Here is a 14540-nt window from a genome sequence, read left to right on the forward strand (position 1 = left end):
TTCCCATAACACATGATGTACTCGTGACATCATCAGAAGAATGGCATCTACGCTAATGATAGTCTCTCTGTTTTATCCCGAGGTTTACTGCAGTCAGCCGGATCCGGGCCGTATCCAGATCAGATGGTGGACCTGCGCCCTGACATGACCAAGGCAGGACCCTGAAGTGTCTGCAGACACCGTGTCAATTAGACTCCCCTGAAATTGCATCGTCGACACGGCATCTCAATAAACCCGTCTCCGGCGGGATTACTCCGATTGTTCGATATGTCATCCTCAATAAACCCGTCTGCAGCGTGTTGCCTCTGATCTTTCGAATATTGCACTTTAATAGTTATTTAATCAACATATCATCCTCAATAAACTCGTCTCCGGCGTGTTGCCTCAGATCCTTCGAGTATTCCGATGTATTATGACCTCTGACCTGTAAAGTTGCCAGAATAATAATCATACGCTGTTTGTTAATTGGACAGGGGAGAACTGGCATACCGACTGAGCCTGGTTTCTCCCAAGGTTAATTTTTTTCCATTAGGTCACCTGATGGGGTTTTGGTTTCCTTGCCACTGTTGCCTCTGGCTTGGCGTGCTCAGTTGGGGACACTATTTTTTCCCAAATTTTTCTACTAAATATCCAAATAAATCTAATTATTAAACTCAATTAACAACATAAAAACAAAATTACTGATCTAAAGCCCACACTGTCACTGTATGATAATTGAAATGAACTGATGACATCATTGTTTTCTCCAGAATGGCTATATGGCTGAATAAAATTATGTTGCATTATTTTCCTGTTTAACACTGTAAAGCTGCTTTGAAACAATCTGCATTGTTAAAAGCGCTAAATAAATAAGGTTGACTTGACTTGACTTGACTTTGTCTGAACTCCAGCCGCTGAAAGAGGATGTTCTGTGACTTCACAAAATGTCCAGTCAAAGCCGTAATTACAGCATCGTAAGTGTCCAGAGTACCATCGAGTGTGTTGAAAATCCTGTTCCCCTCCGCTCCCAGCAAGTGCAGTAGGATAGCGCGCTTCCTCACGCTAGTGGCATTATCCAATCCAATGGCTAAAAGGTACAGTTCAAAAGACGTTCTCCACTGATTCCAAGGAATGACAGGATCGCCAAGGAGGGGCAGAAAATAGTCCGGAGGTGGAAGAGAAAAAACCAGGGCATCAGCCATCCTCATCGCCAATGTTATATTGGTAAAAAAATAACAACTAGTTTCAACTTTCAATGCATCAACTCACTCGTTTATTCTTTCTGGAACCCCCCACAACAGCGCGCACCTACGGTGGCCTCACAGTGTCAGAATGTGCAACGTAAAACAGGCATCCCGAATAGCAGAACTAGAACTGTATATATACTGTATGTATTACGTGAACACAACACCCAGCCCTATTTGTTTGAACCGTGAGAGGCGTCAAAGCTTGCAATGCACCTATACATTGCGTCAGAAGTTACTCTTTTGCCGTAAGTCGACTTGCGTAGGTAGTCTGCCGGAAGCTAGTTATTTTAGTTTTTAAAGTTTTAAATATGGATATTTTTCTTACACAAACACTTTGTTACACTTCAGAAGGTCTTTATTAACCCCCCAGAGCCGTGTGGAGCTCTTTTATGATGGATAGAAGCACTTTTATGGACTTGGAAGAACTCTGATTGTATTCGTCAGCATGCGCCAACCCCGCTCTGTGATTTAACGTGGCCTACCACTTCGTGGCTGAGTTGCTGTTGTTCCCAATTGCTTCCACTTATAATACCACTAACAATTGACTGTGGAATATTTAGTAGTGAGAAAATTTCATGAATGGACTTTACTGCACAGGTGGCAACCTATCACGGTACCACGCTAGAATTCACTGAGCTTCTGAGAGTGACCCATTCATTCACAAATGTTTGTAGAAGCAGTCTGGCATGTCCAGCATTCCTGGGTGCTTGATTTTATACACCTGTGGCCATGGAAGTGATTGGAACACCTGAATTCAATTATTTGGAGGGGTGTCCCAATACTTTTGGCAGTATAGTGTAGGCCCTATATGAAAGCTTATTTCCGCCACAAAATAAAAAAGTTATTTTCATCTTTTTATCTCACGATTCTGGCTTTTTTCCCCTCAGAACTGAGTTTATAAAGATATAACTTCAGAATTGCAAAAAAGTAACAAATCACAGATTTTGCCTGTGAAGTTTTGCTAATGTTTATGCAACCATTTAGAAACTTCCCCTCCTTCTCTTCTCTTCTCTTCTCTTCTCTTCTATTCTCTTCTCTTCTCTTCTCTTCTCTTCTCTTCTCTTCTCTTCTCTTCTCTTCTCTTCTCTTCTCTTCTCTTCTCTTCTCTTCTCTTCTCTTCTCTTCTCTTCTCTTCTCTTCTCTTCTCTGATGACGTGTTTACCTGTGCAAGGGTGGGGCAACCTGTCACTCACATGAGATCCACCAATAGCAAACCACAACCATCCAATCAATTCTCTACCAACAAAATCAAGACCCGCCCATTTTTCCTTGTTCGTGAAACGTGATCGTCATACAATTGAGAAGAAAAGAGTAGGCCTATGGCAAGGTTCATTATATGGCGAGTTTAAATACTGGGAAATTGTCAGGCCAACTGTAACTGTGTGTTTTGCAAGCACTACACACATTTTTCAGACAGTGTTTTATGTACTATTCTTATTATATAAAAAGTTATTGTTTGAATATGATACATCGTTAAAGGAACCAAGGTTATTATAGTTTTGCATTTTTAAATTAGTTTTTATTTTATTATCGTTTTCAATTTTGCTACAAATTTCAGTTTAGTTTTAGTTAGTTTTATAAATTGTTTTGCTAGTTTAAGTTTAGTTTTTATTTTGTAAACACATTTCTATTTAGTTTTTATATATTTAGTTTCAATTTTAGTTTTAGTAATTATAGTTTAGCAGAGTTACCAGAACGAAGTGTAAAGACCAAATCAAGATTTTTAATTTCAACAAAGTTTAATTAATGCTTTGTGAGCTGCTGCTTAGGACTAGCGATGTGTTCACTGCACGCGTCGCGTCACAGGACAGCGGTTAATCTCCTCAGCTCACTTCACGCACAGTAGCGCCAGACACTCCCTCAACCGCCACAGGTAAGATTTTCCGCCACAGTAAAGAGAGCGTATTAATTACGAAAACGAATATTTATTTTTGCTAATAATTATTTTATTTCAGTTCGTTTTTCAGTAAGAGTTGTTAGTTTCGTTTAGTTTTAGTTTTTCATTTATTGCGATTTTTTAATTTTATTTCAGTTTACGAAAATGTTTTTTGACCAATAGTTTTAGTCTTAGTTTCAGTTTTCGTTTACGAAAATAACCTTAAAAGGAACACTCCACTATTTCTGAAAATAGGCTCATTTTCCAACTCCCCTAGAGTTAAACAGTTGAGTTTTACTATTTTCAAATCTGCTGATCTCTGGGTCTGGCGGTAGCACTTTTAGCATAGCTTAGCATAGATCATTGAATCTGATTAGACCGTTAGCATCTCACTCAAAAAAATTACCAAAGAGTAAATACTCTCATTCCTACGTAATAATCAAGTAACTTTGCTGCTGTACCTTGGGTGCAGCGGCACAATGATGTTATGCAGCACCGTGACAACCTGCTTGCACAGGGAGCATGCTGGGCACTAATTTCAGGCTCTGCGTAATATCATTGCGCTGCTGCACCCATGGTACGGCAGCAAAGTTCCTTGATTACGCCAGAATGAGAGTATAGTTCCTAGCCATATCGGCCTAGAAAATCGCAACTTTTCATTTTCCGTCGGTCTTAGTACACAATGTAACTACAGAAGAGTCCAGTTTTAAATATGAAAAATATCGAAACTCTTTGGTCATTTTTGGAGCGAGATGCTAACGGTCTAATCAGACTCAATGATCTATGCTAAGCTATGCTAAAAGTGTTACCGCCAGACCCGGAGATCGGCTGAATGGATTCGAAAACGGTAAAACTCAACTGTTTAACTCTAGGGGAGTTGGAAAATGAGACTATTTTCAAAAAAGGTGGAATGTTCCTTTAACATTTCTCTTTGTTGCTGGTGGTGATAAACTGAAGGACATTCTGTAGTTCAGCATTAAACCTGCAGGCGGCGCTCAGCTTCAGTGTTATGATGGCGCCCGCTGGGTGGCGCTGCTGCGATCCGGTCACATTCACACACATTGCGGCTAAGAGTGGGCATGTACATGTGTGTGTGTTTATGTGTGGTGTGAGCATTCAGCAGACAGAAACCCCGTGCTGCCTCCAGCTTTCAGCGCTGCGAAGAGAGTCCATGTCCACTCATGTCTGGAGAGCATGAATAAAGCAGCCATGGAGCATCGAGGAGGGAAATTCAGCGACAAAGAAAAAGACAATCCTGCTGCGCCTTCATGGAGCCAAAATGGCGGCGGCACGGAGGAAGAGTATGGATGTCCGGACGGTCCCGATGAAGAGAAGCGGGTCAAGAAAGTCTCACGGGCCGGGAAACCAGCCGATGAACAGCCGCGACTGAACTTCCACATCCCCAGGAAGAGCAGAGAAAAGAGAGGTGCGCTGGCCCCCTTTGTTTGTCTTTTTCCGTTACTGGGATTAAAAACACTCAATCTGTGTCTCAAATTGTAGGGAGTTTTCAACCTAAACAACAGCTATGTGCATCTGAATGTGTTGCCCAGTAATGTTGTCTAGATGGGCAGATCAGTAATGAACAGTATGAATGGAGATCCTGTGCATCAGCCCATAATATAAGATATACTATAAAATCTCTGCGTGTATGTATACATACACACACACACACACACACACATACACACCCTCCCTCAGGTAACAGGTTGCTCTGCCACACCCGTATGTCACTGTGGTACAGTGGGGAGCACTATATTCTTTCAGTTTTATGATTTTAAAAAGACACATAAATATTAATTTTAAATAACATTTTACTTTGGAAGTTTATAGAATCCAGGATTTTGCTTAAACGTTGAAAGTTTTACTCAAATATACCGTTTCGGACGTTTAAAGGGTTGAATATTCTGTTCACACATTCAAAACTTTCATTCATGCTTTTGATTCTTTTCAAACAAGGTTTTATTCAAACAAAGATTCTGTTGAAACATTTTAAGTGTGTAGGGAATTTTAAGGAATTTAAAGTACTTTTGAGTAAACTGTTATATAACATACTGTATATCACACTATTGTGTATATTAACATTAAAACATTAAACACAATTTAATACAAATAAATATATATTGGCAAAATTTTATATACGCTCTCAAAAAAAGTACATTTAATTACTCGTTTCTTCATTTACATGCACAAACGTACACATTTTGAAATATCAGAAACGAGTGATGGAAACGGCAAATTTCGAGAGAAAGAAATCCCTTAATTCGCAAAGTTTTTCTTCTCACTTGAGGTAGTTTTTGAGTTAATGCGAATAATGGGAGACATTTGCAGAATAAATTCTAACATAGCGAACTAATCAGGATTTCTACTGATGGTGTTTTATTTACTGTTGGTTACTAGGTTACCAATACCACCATCATCCACTCTAACAACTTAATGGAAATGCACCTAATTAGCGTGTTTTTGTTTTTTGCTTACTTTGAAAAGATTTGCTTCACGTTTAGATGCAAACCCAGCTACAGCGTATGGTCATGCTAAGACTATAGATATATGGTGGAATAAGTCCTGCCTTCTCAAAAGTCGATCACAGTTAGTAAAGTCATTGCATCACTTCTGAACAAGTAAGTCAAGACAGCACAGACAGAAGGCTGATCTAATGTCATGTTATCAACGCAAATACATTTTAAATGAGATGCTTGAAGGGCATATTGCAAGTTAGAGCCCCCAGTGAGCTAATGTATAGGAAAATAATGTTGGAAGTACATTTTCTTTAAAATATACTTATAAATATGCTACTAGAATCGTTTTTGTGAGAGAATTTTTTACTTCTGCATCTAAAAATGCCAAAAACGGAAGTGACACAAAGGCAGGGAATGCAATGCAGTCAATTTCAACAATATGAAAACAATGGATTGCAATGACAGTTCAGACGCTGAGGAAACTGTAAATGTTTATTCATACTCATATTACGGACCACAGCCATATAATTATGACAGACAATTAGGGACAGGCCAGGATTAGACAGATCAATGATTAGAGGAGACAAATTGAGATGTTGTGTGAGAACCAGTGGAGAACAGTTCAGGTGTCTGAGAGACTAGGGGTGTCGAAATTAATCGTTTCTTTGATGCATCGCAATGCAGACGAGGACGATTCGGTATCGGTTCAGTAATAGACCATAACCGATTATAATGTACTGACGCTTTGCTGCTATCATTCGTCACGTACGTGCGTTGTTGCTGTAGCATACAATGGCGCGAGTGCGAGTAATTAAAATGCACCAACTACTTTAAAAGCAGACATCTGGGCACATTTCAGCTTTTATGAACAACCTGGTAAGCACGACCTGGAGAACACACGCGCTGCGTGTAAATCATGTCACGCATAAATAAAATTTGCATGGGGTAATAAAACCACTAACTTGAGAAACCATGTCAGCCGTTTTCATTGTGAGCTGTTATTGTCTGTCAGTGCCAAGGTGGACCCAGCTCAGCCAAAAATGGATCAACTTATATCAACGTTAAGGCCTGTTCACACCGGGACGTTTTTCGTGTGCGTTTATCGCCGACGTTTAACGCCTCGTGACTAAACAAAGGGTGCCAATGTGAGTGTGCACACCGACGCGTAAAATGCCAGGCGTAAAGCGTCATTTAAAAAAAACGCCTCGGGTTGTTTTTTTTATTTTGACGCGGCGCGTTAAAAACTGGCCAACCAATGAGATCAGAGCTTTTGTTCACGTGCCTGGAGCTGCTGAAGTAACAGTAAAACATGACTTGGTGGCGCTCAAGCACAAAACGGTCTTGCCGAGCACACATTGATACGACGAAGAAGTAGGAAGTAGACAAAAAAGAAAATGAGCTGCTAATGCTGCCTGCCAGTTAGCAAAAAGTGTGTAAATGGTTTTGGCCATAGACATAATATATCTGTGGTTTTGGCAAGCATGTAAATACTGTCTCTCTTCTTCTTCTGTGTGACAAGCGAGTGTCAGAAGTGTAAAGTGCCGCAGCACCACCCTGTGTACCAGGAGCGCATCTACTGAATGTGCACGTTCACTCTGCGCATCGCCAGTGAAAATCGTTTGGGTGTGAACACTCAAGACGCGCCGAAAAACGCTGGCGATAAGCGCACGCGATATTCGTCCCGGTGTGTACAGGCCTTAAGAGTTCTTAAAGTGCCTGTTTACACCTGGTCAAGTCATACATTTTTACAGAACAGATAGCTATCTGATTTATCAAAACAATTTCATTTACATTTCGTCACATAAATGTATCTCCGCAAAATGGATATGAATCCGATCTCCAATTCCCGCACTATATGCAGATTTAATAGAGTTCGCGTCACTGAAAACAACCGATATGAGCTGCATTTGATTAATTTAAAAGTCAAAGACCGCAATAGGTGAGCGCAGCAACAGCACTGGTAAGAAACTCATTCGGTTTCTTTACTTTTAATGAATATGGCTATGTTGAGCACCTGCAACTTGCTTTCGGTTTTATTTGTGGTAGTTTGTGCGCTGGCTTGATGAAGAGATACGCAGCTGCTCGTCTGCGGCGATGCGTGCTTCAGTAGCGCTGTCATATCTGGCTATAACGTCATATAGGCTAGCCCATAACGCGTTTATTTTTTAGCATTGTTGGGAGGACTGTGAGTAAAATGTGTCAACAACTACAGGCATTTAGACTCTAGCTTTCACTGTAATGCGGCCCAGACCGCCTCCTGAAGTGGCTTTTAGTACAACCCCAAATCAGAAAAAGTTGGGACAGTATGGAAAACGCAAAAAAAAAAAAAAAAAGTGATTTCTAAATTTACTTTGACTTGTATTTCATTGCTGACAATATGAACACAAAATATTTCATGTTTTGTCTGGTCAACTTCATGTCATTTGTAAATATGCATCCTTTCCTGTCATTCAGACCTGCAACACATTTCAAAAAAAGTTGGGACAGGAGCAATTTAGGGCTAGTAAGGAGGTAAAATGGTTAAATAATGATGTGATTTGAAACAGGTGATGTCAACAGGTGATTGTAATTATGATTTGGTACAAAAGCAGCATCCAAGAAAGGTCTAATCCTTTAGGAGCAAAGATGGGCCGAGGATCGCCAGTTTGCCAACAAATATGTGCGAAAATTATTGAAATGTTTAAAAACAATGTTCCTCAAAGAAAGATAGGAAGAGATTTGGATATTTCACATTCAACAGTGCATAACATAATTAAAAGATTCAAGGAATCTGGAGGAATTTCAGTGCGTAAAGGACAAGGGCGCAAGCCTAAGCTGAACAACCGTGATCTCCAATCCCTCAGGCGGCACTGCATCAAGAATCATCATTCATCTATAAGCGATATCACCACATGGGCTCAGGACTACTTTGGCAAACCTTTGTCAAGTACCACAATAGGTAGTTACATCCACAAATGCCAGTTAAAACTGTACTGTGCCAAAAGGAATCCCTATGTTAACAGTGTCCAGAAGCACCGTCAACTTCTCAGGGCTCGGAGGCATCTGGGATGGACCATCACACAGTGGAAACGTGTACTGTGGTCAGATGAATCAGTATTTCAGGTATTTTTTGGGAGGAATGGACGCCGTGTGCTCCGGACCAAAGAAGAAAAGGATCATCCAGACTGTTACCAGCATCAAGTCCAAAAGCCAGGGTCTATCATGGTATGGGGTTGTGTCAGTGCCCTTGGCAAAGGTAACTTGCACTTCTGTGAAGGCACCATTAATGCTGAAAAGTACATAGAGATTTTGGAGCATGCTGCCTTCAAGAAGACATCTTTTCCAGGGACGTCCATGCATATTTCAACAAGACAATGCAAAACCACATTCTGCACACTTTACAAAGTCCTGGCTGCGGAGGAAGAGGGTACGGGTACTTGACTGGCCTGCCTGCAGTCCCGACCTGTCTCCAATAGAGAATGTGTGGTGCATTTTGAAGCGCAAATGTGACAATGAAGATCCCGTACTGTTGCCCACCTTAAGACTTGTTTGCAGGAAGAATGGGACAAAATTACACATGAAACACTTCATCACTTGGTGTCTTCAGTCCCTAAACGTCTTTTAAAGCAGCACTAGGTAACTTTTCAACCTTTTATAATATATTTTCAAACCTCTTGTGATGATACATCGACATACAATAGGTTGAATGACACGTCTGCCATAGCCTGACGGGATCTGTATCGTTTATAATCGTACTTTTAAACTTCAGGTTTCGGGTAGTAACCCGAGAAAAAAAAGAACTACAAAATTCGACTGCTTTACGGCATATACGTCACTTCCACCACCACCCCCACTTCCTTAAATTCGGACGTGCGAGAAAAACTATCATTTGTTTGCCGAATGTTATAGTCATGGCCGAAGCAGCACAGAAAAATAAGAAAGCAAAGGTTTTGTCGGAGGAAAGCAAAAAGAGGAAACGAGAAAGTGATCGGATTAAAGGCAGGACGAGGATCAACATTGGGCCAGCGTTTGCTCGTTGGCGTGAGCTGAAGGAGGAGGGGCTACATTCTTGCAAGTAAATACATAAGACGTACAAAATCATATTTTAGAATACCTAACATGTCTGTGATATTGGTTTATTTGTCTTTCCTCAAGCCATAATGCAAATCGATTTTTCAAATTTGCAGATTCATCTAGGGTAGCTTGATATTATAATATTGACGATATATGGTTATTACCTACCACTCAAACATTGAACTGAGGTATCATATAGATTCTGTAAAACGGGAACCAATAGACTAGGCTACTATAATGACGCTGGCTTGTAAACGTGAGCATCGCGATCATTTGGCGTTTGAAAAAAATAAAACCCATGAAATGATATTCATATGACATGCTGAAACATATGCCACTGTACCTGGGATGAAGACATTTCACACGCGACGCAAGCAGAACACCTGCATGTGAACTCCTGCAGTGTTCAGGGCTATCATGGTTGTCATGTCAATAAATGCACGTGCCATGCATCCCCTGATGTAGGATGACAGTTTACGACAGTAGTAGAGGACAATACTGTTTCCCACCTGTAGGGGGACCCAGAGAGCAAAATCTACCTAGTGCTGCTTTAAGTGTTGTGAAAAGGAATGGCAACATTACAAAGTGGTAAATGCTTTACTGTCCCAACTTTTTTTTAAATGTGTTGCAGGTCTGAATGACAGGAAAGGATGCATATTTACAAATGACATGAAGTTGACCAGACAAAACATGAAATATTTTGTGTTCATATGTCTGCAATGAAATACAAGTCAAAGTAAATTTAGAAATCACTTCTTCTTTTTTTCTTTGCGTTTCCCATACTGTCCCAACTTTTTCTGATTTGGGGTTGTATATTGTGTATTTGTTACAAACGCTCCTGTTGTCTTCTGTGCCCAGACTTGAATTTTGTTTGATACATTCAAGAAGCGTGTTTCCTTAGAGCAGGAAAAATTAAAGGTTCAGTTCATGTAACTGACTGACAAAAATGATATACATGAGGATGCAGTGCATCGTCAATACATTGTGATGCATCGTGATTTCGAATTGAACCGAATCTTGAGACCAGTGTAGGTTCACACCCTTAGGAGAGACCAGTGTTAGCTAATGATATGTAACACTGTGCTCAGATCACAATACTGTACAGATTATTATCATGTATCAAGCAATAGCAAAGCTGATATTGGTCATCTAGGAGTATTGATACTTACCAATAACAGAAGCTAATAAGCTTTAATCATGCGTATGTCACACTTGTTAATATCCGTCCACACTTAACGTTATGTGATGCTAACTTTACGTGATATAACATTAGTGGTTTCTCATCACGACTGATTTGGTAGTTAGCAATTGTTTATAAAACAATACTTATGGTGTACACGTTTTCTTCGAGCTGCATCTCTGACGGATCCATAACCATCACATCTCCTGCCTGCGGCAGAACCATAGACAATATAGTGTTATTGTGTGTTTTATGTTATCCTTTGTTCATTAATTCTGTGTTATTATTTCCTGCCAATTCACCGATAGTGTGAGGATGTATATGACGCCAGGAGTATGTATTTGAGTGAACTTGAATGTACATACATGGCATGAATAAAATATTTACCAGTAATTTACAAAATTCAAAACTGTTTTGAAAAGTGTGAGACTGTATACATTTGTGTTAATGTACATACTTTGTATTCATCAATGTTGAAAATGATAACCACCAGTCTAATGTGAACGACACACCACTGCGTTTTCGAAGCAGATGCAGAAGTGAAGTCCCGTCTCTTCACCGGCACAAAAAGAAACCAGACAGGCTTCCTATCTTTTTTTGTTCGGAAACCTGTGGACTCTTATGTCAGCTCATTCTGCGTCCTCCGCTATTTTTCAGATGCGTTAGTATCAATCTACTGTATATCGATATAAACGGTATTGCCTCATTCCATATAGTTTCTAAAATGTATATCGATATATTGTACAAACTCAATATACCGCCCAGCCCTACCTTATCGTCTGAAGGGACTGTTTGGTAGGCAGGCCCCAAGGCATGGCAAAGAGACTCGTTCTCAATCCTTGTTCTCAGGGAACATGGGTTACATATGTAACCTGAGACGTTCTCTTTCAAAGGGAACTCGCACTGTGTCCTAGGACGCTTTGGGGAATGATATACCCACTCTGTCATGCTAAGGGGAGTGCATGCCAGTGACAACTGTCAGAACCAGCAAATTCAACTGAAATGCCAGAACCACTCTCCCTTGAGTCACACTGGGCTGTCAGTGACCGCATTCCCTACGGTCATAGCCCCAGCTATAAGCCTCAAGAGGAAACCATAATACATTTTACATGAAGTCCTACCCAGGCTGCTCAAAGGCCTGGAACCAACCACTTCAACAAAAGGGGTCCATTTAAGGGAATGTGCCTAGGGAACCTGAGGGAGCCCCAGCCGATCACTACTCAGGGAACATATTCACCCGAATGCCACCAGGGAGGCCTGAGCTGGTCTCACTTGCATTGAACACTTCAGTTTGTCCAACAACCTGTCTTTGCAGAAACAGAGCCTTTGGACACCTCTAGGTAAGGCATCCAGACTGCGAAACTGGTAGTAACCAACTCAGACTGGATCTCAGAGATGGGTATCCTGGAGAGCAATACTCAGCATAGCGCTTTACAACCCTTGCTAGCGAGGGGAGCCTGTCTGCTCGATCCAAGGATCTACAAAGCGCTAAGGAGGCCGGACAGGCCTACACACTGATCTAACTGGGATACCCCACGAGAGGCCTGTAACCGTCTTACCAGACAAAGGAGGCTGAGTACTCACAAGCGACCCTCAGTGAGGGGATCCCCAAGCCTGACCTGGTAGGTAGACCCGGCTATAGGCTAGATACAAATAGGTTCCCTTCTGGAGGGAACCAGTAGAAGAAAAGTGATCCCCTTTGTCATGCTAGGGTGAGAGCTCACCTTCAGGTGCTGCCTGCTAAGTCCAGATCAACTGATAGCAAGCAGCCACCCAACTCAGGAACTCGCCTTCATGGAAGCCTGGTGAGACCAACTACCTCATAGTTAAAACTGGCTGCTATGAACTCAGACTTTCTGGGGCTCAGTCTCAGGATGGCCTGACAGTGAGTCTGACTGACAAAATAAATACCCACACTGCTGGGGACTCGTCCTCATGGAGGCCTGGTAGGGCCTACTAGCTGATAACAAGTCTTCTGCTACAAATACCAACACCATTGGGAATCATACCACACCAATACATATATTGGGGCCTTCCGCATGAGGCCTCTCGAGGCTAGCTACCTGGTCGCAGCTGCTATGCATGTCCCACTAGCGTCTGGACTCTTCCAAGGAGGCCTGCTACTTGTCAGCGAGTCTACTCCCTGAACTGCCAAGGCCAACCGCCTGAAGCAGACTGGCCTAAAGTCCTTTCTGGGGCCGGCCGTCGTGGAGGCCTGCTGAGGCCTAGTACTCAATAGCGCAGTCTTTGCTGGCAGCGCATACAGATCTGGTGCCTAACTGGCAGTGTACTCAGCAAAACCGCAATAAACCCTTTAAGCAAGGGGAGTACAACATACACCACCCTGCCTCAGTGGAGGCCCCGGATTCAGGGGCCTAGCATCTGTGTGCATGGGCATCAGCTCATGGCAATGCTCTGGCTTCAAGGGAGCGTACTTCTAAAACCAGCATGAAGTGTAGGTTAGAAATTTTTGCTCGACCCGTTCCATAGTGGTGTGTAGCAGAATGATACAGAGCTGAGAGTGGAGAATTCAGAAGTACCCTGTTTTGATAAGGGAGTACCAACCACATGACCCTGAAATTTTTTTGGGGCCCACCAGTGGCTCTAGATGTGACAGAAATGTTATCTGCCTCCAGCCTAGGGGAGTGGGCTTTTTGCTTAAAAACAGATCTTGATATTTTGTAAGATCAGCAAGCTGAGTGGAGCCTACCTGGCGGCCTACGTCCGTAAAGCTAGCTCTGAGGGGTGGGGTCATGCAAACCAAACAGTCTCTTCATGAAGCGAAAGCTGCCTCTGCACCAACCTGCATTACTCATATCACCCCAGAATGCAGAAAAGGGGGCGGGCCTTGGCTGAACGACTCTCACCATGTGAGGAGGCTGAGATTAGGGATGTTAGAAAGCCTACATTCACGTAGTGAAGGGCCAGAGGCGGTAATGCTTTAGCAAAATGCCTCCATCATCCCTAGTATAGCCTAGTCCAGCTAACGAGGCAGCCCTGGTGAGGGCCAGTCTGCAAGCATAGATCTTTACCTGAGGCTCGGAGGAGCAGCAGCCTCAAGAGAAAGACTCCTAAGAGAGGAGGCACTCAAAAAAAAAACAATGTCAACAGCCCTGTGGGCCGGACATAAGATCTATCTCAAGCTCCAGCTTTAGTCTCTAATTACATATACTCTCCAATGCTTTTTATAGAGAGGAGACAAACTACTCTACCCTGAGCTGGCTAACAGCACAAAAAGCCCCAAAGCTCTGCGTTGGCAGAGTGAAAACTCACCAACTCAGTTTTATAAACCTGAGGTACATCACCCTTACAAGCCTGAAAGGGGCTCTCTCACTAGTCAAGTCAAGGTGGGATGCCAGAATATTGTTTCAACTCATCATGGGCCCAGCCCCAGGCCTGATGTAAGAAGCGCCTGGGGAATAAAAATGAAGAGAGGTGAGTGTTAGGTTTCTAGTTCACCCTCGGGCTGGAGACCTTCAAATCCTCCAACACCGCCATGGTGTGCAAAGCAGCACCAGCCTGACCCGCTGCCATGGATGCCCTGCCATTTAAGCGAGACGTCGTTTTGATAGGCTTAGATGGCAGGGTTAGAGCTCTGTGTTGATGCTTACCCAGATGCAAGAGAGTTTGCAAACTTCCCATCAATCGGTGACATCGACACATACCCATATTCCCCTATCTCCTCGACATCAGGGAAGTTAGCCCGCTGATGTTGGTGAATATGGGCCGAATATGGGCTCTTCCATGCC

General features: G+C 42.3%; 1 protein-coding gene across 1 annotated transcript in view; it reads left to right on the forward strand.

The window, feature by feature from the left end:
- Window positions 1-4136: 4136 nt before the first annotated feature.
- The window catches only part of tasora (transcription activation suppressor a), a gene marked incomplete at its 3' end in the record, with an annotated part of 42506 nt that continues 32102 nt past the window's right edge, over window positions 4137-14540 (forward strand). Inside the window, exon 1 of the mRNA XM_079807051.1 lies at window positions 4137-4528. Within this exon, the coding sequence (XP_079663177.1) occupies window positions 4297-4528 (232 nt within the window). The 5' untranslated portion in view covers window positions 4137-4296. The remainder of the gene's footprint in view (window positions 4529-14540) is intronic.

This window comes from Gobio gobio (genome assembly GCF_949357685.1).
Source record: "Gobio gobio genome assembly, chromosome: 24".
NCBI classification, from domain to species: Eukaryota; Metazoa; Chordata; class Actinopteri; order Cypriniformes; family Gobionidae; genus Gobio; species Gobio gobio.